Below are 8317 nucleotides of genomic sequence, written 5' to 3'. Positions count from 1 at the left end.
AAAATTAAATAATATAAAAAATAATGATGTAAAAATGAAATGTTGAGTTAGGGAGAAATAAGGGAGAAATAAGGGAGAAACCAATGTAGCACTTGGCTAAAAACTGGGGATAAATTTTGGTGCTGATGTGGCGCTGATGTGGCAGGAGTTAGGGAGAAATAAGGGAGTTTTTAGGGAACTCCATTGGGAGTGCTCTAACACCTCCTATAAATACCAAGGTGTTGAGTACTCCAAATATCTCAATACAAACAATACAATTCAGTTCAATAAAAATTTGATAGTTAAACAAATTAACTGTGGAAATTCTTCGAACTTTTCTTTGCAACAAAGAAATGCCTGAAATGCCACCGTCTTAATCCACCACCAACTAAGATATATAAAAAATAAAAAATAAAAAATAAAAAATTAAAAATTCATATAGTAATAATAAAATAACTGCTATACTGTTTTTACATAAAAAAGATATGCATAATTTGATCGATTGCATACATTTAATATCATTGTTGCGAATGTGAATACTGACAAATATACGAACATGTCATATAAATTACACTATGTAACGACGATAATGTACAAGATATTATTCTATCATCAAAATCTAGAAGATTCGCCATGAGTGGAGAATAAAATACACAAAATAAAAATAATTTTTAGGGAAAAAGTTCAATTTTATGAGCCACTAACACAAGCAAATTTCAGTTGGTTCCAATACGTTTGTCCAGAAAATTTTCAACCATGCAAATCCACTCAATTATTTAACATCATTGATTTATTAATAACCCATTGAAAGTTGAATTTATTTAGTAAATTTTAAACATGAATTCATAATCAACTATTTACATTGTAATCTGAGTGCCATTTTAAAAATTTGTGACTGAAAATTGAAAAAAATACTCACGACGATTCATATCGTGACAAAGTAAAACTTCATCAAATACTAGTAGATGTACATATAGAAAAAGTTTTTATTGAAAGTAAATGTTTTTTGACTTTAAAGAGATTATATTAAAAAAATGATTACCGAAGCATCCAGAATATATCGAACGCACCTGAATATTGGAATATTTAATTCTATTAATAAACATTGCATTATTTAATTATTTATGATCGACATTCGATTGCAGAATATAAATCTTAGTTAATAAATTCTCAACTTCAGTAGCATTCCACAATACAAACAAAAATGTAACCTGACTACCATTTTTTCCGATCAAAATCGACCTTCAATTTCTCAAAAATGGCAGTAAAACCCTCATCCACAGCAGCAACAATTCCTAAGAAACCGCAATCGCTGAAGTCCCGCACAATTGAGCTGCATCAGAAGCGAATCGGAGAAGCCCTATCATTTCCGATTCAGCTCTCCGACCAAATCGCCGCCGCAGCCAAGGAGGCGGAATCGTTCAAATTCGAGTGCTCCGAGGTCGCCAAGCAGGTGGAGCGCCTCCGCCAGATGCTCCGCTCCGCCGCCCGCCTCGCTGCCGACGCCGCCTACGACCGCCCGCTCCGCCGCGTCGCGGCGGAGGTGACCAAAACCCTCGAGAGGTCGCTGGCGCTGATGAAGAAGTGCCGGCGGCGCAGCGCCCTCCGCCGCGTCGTGACGATCGTCTCCGCTGCCGACTTCCGCAAGCTCCTCGCCCTCCTCGACGCCTCCGCGGCGGACATGAAATGGATCCTCTCCATCCTCGACGGCGGCGGCGGAATCGTGCTCACGCTTCCCCCTATCGCCAGCAACGACCCGATAATCGCCTGGGTTTGGGCGCTCACGGCGGCGCTGCATATAGGCCAATTGCAGGATAAAATCGAGGCTGCGAACGAATTAGCTTCGCTAGCAAGAGACAACGACAGAAACAAGCAGATCATAGTTGAAGAAGGCGGGATTCCGCCATTGTTGAAGCTGTTGAAGGATAGAACTTCTTCAGAAGCGCAAATTGCAGCTGCGTCATCGCTCATCAACCTCGCAAACGATCAAAACCGAGTGCAGGCGATCATCGACGAGCACGGCGCGCCGATTATAGCACAAATTTTGGGAAATTCTGCAGTTAAGGTGCAGATCAAAGTTGCCAGTTTGGTAGCTGAAATGGCGCAGAATTCCCCTCTTGCACAAGAAGAATTTGCGCGGGAAAATGTAATTAGGGCTCTTGTCACATTGCTATCGTTTGACCTATTCGTGGAAAATTCTATGCTCAAATTGGGGGAAAATAGCATACATTCCATTGTGCAGATCAACAAGGAGTCGTCGGTGTTGTCGTCGTCTTCCTCTTCGTATCCGTCCCAATCTGCAGAGATGAAAATTGAGCTCAAAACTAGTTGTGCTAAGGCACTGTGGATGCTAGCTAGAGGGAGTGTGGCAAATAGCAGGCGAATCGCAGAGACAAAGGGTTTGCTCTGTTTAGCTAAGCTCATCGAGGTAGAACGAGGCGAGCTGCAGAGGAATTGCTTGATGTCGTTAACGGAGATAACTACTGCAGCTGAGTCCAACGCAGACCTCAGGCGCGCAGCTTTCAAGACAAACTCGCCGGCAGCTAAGGGTGTCGTGGACCAGCTAATTAGGATTATTCAAGAATCTGATGATCCGTCGTTGCAGGTAGCTAGCATAAGAGCGGTTGGCTGCTTGGCTCGGACGTTCCCGGCTAGGGAGATGAGGGTTCTTGGCCCATTGGTCGCGTTGCTAGGTCACGGGGACGAGGCTGTGGCTGCAGAGGCGGCTGCTGCGCTAGGAAAGTTCGGTTGCCCCGACAATTTCCTCTGCGTCCAGCATTGCAAGACGATCATCGAGTTTGGTGGCGTTCCTCTCCTCATGAGGCTGTTGAGAAGCAACAATGACGAGGCGCGACTGCATGGTGTGATTCTCGCGTGCTACCTCGCCATCCACGCTGGGAAGAGCGATGACTTGGAACGGGAGGGGGTGGCTGGCGCGTTGGAAGGTGTCGACCGAGCTCTCATCGTCCAACACCCCCAGTTGAAGGAGCTGATACCTCAAGCAATCTACCATCTCACTGTGTTTCATCACTCTCACTCTGGCATGCTCACTCAGAGATAGTTTTAGTCCTATGTTTTTGTGAGTTTTTGTATTGAAAAATTAATGAAAACTGAGGCATTTTTTGTAATATATACTAAACATTTCTCCATAATATGATGACCATCAGAATAAGTCCAAATTCTACCACAAGTGTGAATTGAAGATATTAACAAATCTGCTCATCACAAACACACACAAACTTACAACTTACAGTTAAAGTGGCTGATATGATGCATATCATCAAATATAGATCTGCATTTATTCAAGGGGAAGATATATACCCATGGAGATGAGGAAACTGTTTGCGGTATCGTATTAAGCAAGGACATCAAGAGGGTCAGGCAGTCAGATTGCGCTCGGTATTTACAAGTAGCATGCCCGATCACGTCAGGTTGCTGAAAGTTGCTGGAGAATAAAATTCTTCACGTCAGCAGCGGCTCTCTCCCCAGCAAGGGTGGCCAGCTCCAGGTACACCACGGCCTTCATCATATCCCCTTCCTAGAATCATATCAACGACATAACTCAGATGGATAAACGAATATAGGCAAATCCACCTACAAGCTTTGTTAGATCATGTAAGCCTTTGCTGGATTGAACAATTATGCACTTGTTAGCTCATGTTCAAATACGTAAACTTGACTAATCATACAAAGTAAATGCCCCCTCGTTGTAACGTCTAGTCCTTGCTTCTAGAAGAACAATGTATACTTACTGAAAAAAGACACAGTCCGTGCTTGAACTGAGCTTTGCTGTGGCCATGATCAGCAGCTCTCTTCATCCATTTTCTAGCCAATCGGTTGGACTGCGCCAAACCTTCACCCATCAAGTAGCACAGAGATGTATTGTACATTGCGTGCACATATCCCCCTTCTGCTGCTCTTATGTACCAACGAGCCTGTCATAAGTTTCAGAATCAAGGAAAAGAAGACCTCTTACTCTCATATGCATTCAAGTAGTCATAGATTTTCTTACAAGGCACCACTGCCAGTTAAGGTAGAAAATTCCATATTTGGAACAAGAAACAAAACACAAACAACCTCAACACACATGTATAAGATGACCAGTGACTTTGAAAAACGAGCGACATGTGACTAAAAAGTGAAAAGAAGTATATGTGTGTGTCAAATGTGAAGTAAAAAATGCTGGGGAATACCGCTTCTGGGAGACTCCGCTCCATCCCTCGACCTTGGTGCAGACAAAGTGCGAGCTGGTATTGAGCACGGACATGGCCACCAAAGGAAGCCTGGTATAACCATCCAATCGCTTCTCTGGTCTTTGAAGGATAAGCTGCAGCATATAACACCCAGGCATATTTAGAAAATCTAAAGGATAGTATTTCCTCTCCAACTGCCAATCTTCAAAACATTCCTTTCACTCTGGATAAAAACATAGTAATAAATACCAGCTTATTCTTATATCAGTCTCCATTCATCTGAAACAACAGGTCCTAGTGGAAACGGCGTTGAATGAAGGAACTTGAAAGGCGAACCTCAGACGACCCAAGCGTGGAAGTTGGGCATCATAGACCCAAATAACTATCAATATCCATCTGCCTGGTGCACGGGGTAAACGAACCCCATGATTTCATTAAAGAGCAGAACTAATGCGACACGGGATCATTTGGCATGGCCTAAATCACTTAAAATTCCTTCTCATAACACCAAGACTAGCATTGTTCTTATGTTCAACACCATCATCTCCCAACTGAATCTACTCCATTTATTCTCCTTATGTTCGAGACCATCATCTCCCATTTTGATCTCAATCCATAACTAATTCGTAGATTTAAATAAAAAACTTAACTCCTCAAACTAACATCATCAAACATCAATAAGACTATGATATCTCTACCAATGATGAATAAAACAGCAAACAGATTCATCAAAGTTCACTACATCCACAATTAGGGCTTATTAATCTATAATAAGGATTTTAATTTATCAATTGGATTTTATTAATCAAAATTATGGATTTAAACAAAAAAAATTGTTACCTTGAAAATAACAAATGGCCAAATTACACTGTCCGGTGTGATCACCGAGCTCCGCCGCCAAGCGATACCAAGCAATCCCTTGGCCCTTCTTCCCCATCCCCCAATAGATGGATGCGGCAGCCACCATGGCGAGCGTGGACCCACGCGCCGCCCCTTTGAGGAAGCAATCGAGCGCCTTCTTCGAATTGGCCTTCACCCCTCCCCTCCCGCTCCTGAATCTCCTCCCCCACTTGAGGAGCACCATCGCCTCGCGCAGCGGCTTCAGAGCGTCCCTCCACGCCCTGCACACCAGCGACGCCGTCTTCAGGCTCGGCAGCGCGAACGGCGCCGCGATCCTCGCCAGCACGTCGTACGGCAGCGCCGAGAAATCCGACGATTTTGGGGGCGAAGTGGAGGATTTGGCGAGAGTGGGGGATTCCTTGGGTTTCCTCGAAAAGGAAAGCGGTGCGAAGTGGTGATTTCCGTCGGAATTGCACGGCCACGTCATTTTCTTCGACGGTGAGAGGTGGTGTTCAGACCACCATAGTCATAGTGTGTGTTTTTGTAACGAATGCAATTTCGTGACAAAATGTTTGTGAAATTCTTGTGTACTACACTTTATAACTACATATTTTATTGGTCAATCAATATATACAGAACCCGGTTTTCATTTTTCAAAACTCTAAGTTGACTGAATAAAATTTATAATTGGGGGAATTATTTCATAAATTATGCGTGGCATTATATAAAATCATTTAGACTAAAATACTTCTCTGACCCTATTTTTTGTTTGGGATACTATTCATTTTTCTATTTCTCTTATTTTATTCCCTCATTTTCTTTTTTTACTTTTTCTTTTCTACTAAATATCAATATCTGAATTCATCTGTCAAAATAAAAACGTCCTTGGAATATAATAGTGTAACATTATACTACTCCAACTTACAGGGGATAGGGTGGTCATCTTAACCCCTAGCCCCAGCAAAATGCAAAGTTTTTTAAAATATCACCACATATTTATAAATTAAAAAATTAATTTGATCAGTAAAATAATCTAATTCACGTTAATTTACTCACTCCATATCGCTGTCTTAAAAATTACGTAGTACTACAAAAGTTGCAAGACGTGGATGTGAAGCCATTTTTTTTAGTGCCATGTTTGGACGTCCATAAAAAATAGTCATACTTTTAAGTAGTAAAGAGTTTTTCTCTGTTTATCTACTTTTACTCATTATCTTTATCTATTATTTTTCCTTATCTCACTGACTCACTTACTTTATTTACTTTCTCTTTTTTTCTCTTATTTTATCAATTTTTTACTACTATTAAAATTCACGTCGTCCAAAAATTGGTTTAATTTTCATGGACGGATGGAGTATTATTTATTTAGTTGGGAATTGACTAAAATTAGTAATTCCTTTTGTTCATTAAAAATATGGAGTACATAAAGACGTTCATGAGTTCGCTAAAAATGAATGAAGTGTTGCAAAAGTTGAAATAATTTTATCATAAAAATAATAAAAGTAATAATTAAAAATTTACAATGAGTTCATTCGCATAAATAACAGATAATTTGAGAATCTGAGATGTTTTTATTAAATGTTGATAATCCAAGTATCTAATGTAATTCATCCTTCAAATGATAAGTGGGTTGGCACAATTTGTGAAGCGGGCCGAGATGTCATGAACCTGATTTTGAATATATTGGCTCTTATTCGGGCTGGGCTTTTGTGATGGACTTTTAAGTAGTATGATTGCATTTGCTTAGTTTACATCTGATGTTAAAATTTTGATAATTGGGCATATGATTTCTTGCCCATGTACTTCATTAGCATAGTCATTTTTATCACATATTGTAGTACTAGTAGTATACGTATTCTATTATTATTAAGAAGTCCTCAAGAAAATGAAATCATCTGTTTTAATAATTAGGATGTAATTTTCAAAATGGTCAGAAAAAATGGAAGAACAAGGTTCTTGCTTTTTTTTTTCTTTTAAAAAAAATGGGTAGACCTTTCTTTCCACTATATTATCGGATACTCATAATCGTAAAATTTATTCCAATATTGTTACCCAGCAACACATTAACCTGTTTATTTATACATTTACGTAGTATTTTGGACAAATAAATCAAGATATTAGATATAGTAGGGAAAATATGTGCTAATTTTACCTCTTTTTTTTTTTTTTTTTTTCTTTTTTTTACCGTATGAGCCTGTCAGAAATAAAATGCTTGGAATTGATGGAGAATAAATAACCACATTGAATGGGCATAAATTTCCTTGGAATGATTTTGTCGGTGGATAAACAATCTCGTGATTTTATACGGTATGAGTTTGAAGACTACTATAAAATCACATGATTGCCTTTGATTTTATCTGTGAATAGGGCATGTAAAATTTTAGTTTTTCTTAAAACAATAGTTGTTATATAAATCTATTTTTGAATTATGTGGCAATGATATATTCCAATTTTATTATATTGTGCGCGGGAGACAAATATGGTAAATGAACAGAGTTCTTTTTTGTAATACATTCTCCAAAATCTATTGTCATATTTCTGTACAACATCAACATGTTTCGAATCTGCCATTGGCTTCATACAGGAAAAAAGGAAAAGGAATAACGAAAATAGAATAGTTTAAATTATTTTCACATCTGTTGCATTTTGAATTTATTTTGTCGTGGCAACATTCTTCAGACTCTATCCAGATAGATAATGAATTTAAATACTATATAAATAGTAAATTGTGCTTAAGTTTTTGTCTCATTGTTTCTTTGTTAAAACTAGGGCTGGTCACATGTTGTGATAAGATCCTCACTCACAAAAGTTAGTAGAAAAATTTATAAGCCGATTTGATAATATACTCCATTTAACCCTAATTGCATAAGTATCCATAACGTATGGAAATTATTTAAATATCATTTATTATTATGATCAAGTACTAGTCACGATTTCTTCTAATTCCATCATGATTCATATCCTCATCATGAATTGTTAATTGATTTTAGACATAACTAATATAATACCTATATTACGAGAATTTATGCAAGTGCAATGGTGTACTATACAGTTTTTATGTACTTGAAATTTGAGTAGGATCCTCAAGGTTTTGACGAAAACTAAAATGCATTGTCAAGAAATCTCGGATGAAAATTTTATGATGGTGACAACAATGAAGTACAGTTTAGTCTACAATTATTCTCACATATCCAATAGGTTAGATGTTGAGTTAGTTGGGGATAAATGAAGAATCATTATTAATTCTTTTTTATTAAAAAATTTTTACCGACAAAAATTCAGGTAAATTTATTTAACTTCGTCAG

At 38.5% G+C, this 8317-nt stretch overlaps 2 protein-coding genes across 2 annotated transcripts; one reads left to right on the top strand and one right to left on the bottom strand.

The window, feature by feature from the left end:
• The first annotated feature begins 1126 nt into the window (after positions 1-1126).
• LOC125204929 (uncharacterized) lies at positions 1127-3131 on the top strand. Its single transcript, XM_048103703.2, has one exon. It carries the CDS (start codon positions 1238-1240, stop codon positions 3038-3040), a length of 1803 nt encoding a protein of 600 aa, XP_047959660.1. The 5' UTR covers positions 1127-1237; the 3' UTR covers positions 3041-3131.
• Positions 3110-5607, bottom strand: LOC125204930 (F-box protein At1g70590-like). The gene is made up of 4 exons (XM_048103704.2): positions 5013-5607; positions 4173-4306; positions 3732-3914; positions 3110-3517 (listed from the first exon to the last, which is right to left on the bottom strand). Exons 1-4 carry the CDS (start codon positions 5497-5499, stop codon positions 3407-3409), a joined length of 915 nt encoding a protein of 304 aa, XP_047959661.1. The 5' UTR covers positions 5500-5607; the 3' UTR covers positions 3110-3406.
• Positions 5608-8317: the final 2710 nt, after the last annotated feature.

This window comes from Salvia hispanica, chromosome 6 (assembly GCF_029641045.1).
Source record: "Salvia hispanica isolate PSC_SH4W2 chromosome 6, Shi_PSC_v1, whole genome shotgun sequence".
NCBI classification, from domain to species: Eukaryota; Viridiplantae; Streptophyta; class Magnoliopsida; order Lamiales; family Lamiaceae; genus Salvia; species Salvia hispanica.
Note: the sequence above shows the minus strand (reverse complement) of the source record. Positions and strands in the feature narration are given on the sequence as shown.

What these genes read in the sequence shown, in the direction of transcription:
- LOC125204930 (XM_048103704.2), bottom strand. Translation starts at nt 5,499, where the DNA reads ATGACGTGGCCGTGCAATTCCGACGGAAATCACCACTTCGCACCGCTT. An exon ending in AGCGGAGTCTCCCAGAAGCG is followed by an intron (nt 3,915 to 4,172) that starts GTATTCCCCAGC and finishes AACTTATGACAG; the next exon opens with GCTCGTTGGTACATAAGAGC. An exon ending in ACGGACTGTGTCTTTTTTCA is followed by an intron (nt 3,518 to 3,731) that starts GTAAGTATACAT and finishes ATATGATTCTAG; the next exon opens with GAAGGGGATATGATGAAGGC.
- LOC125204929 (XM_048103703.2), top strand. Translation starts at nt 1,238, where the DNA reads ATGGCAGTAAAACCCTCATCCACAGCAGCAACAATTCCTAAGAAACCG.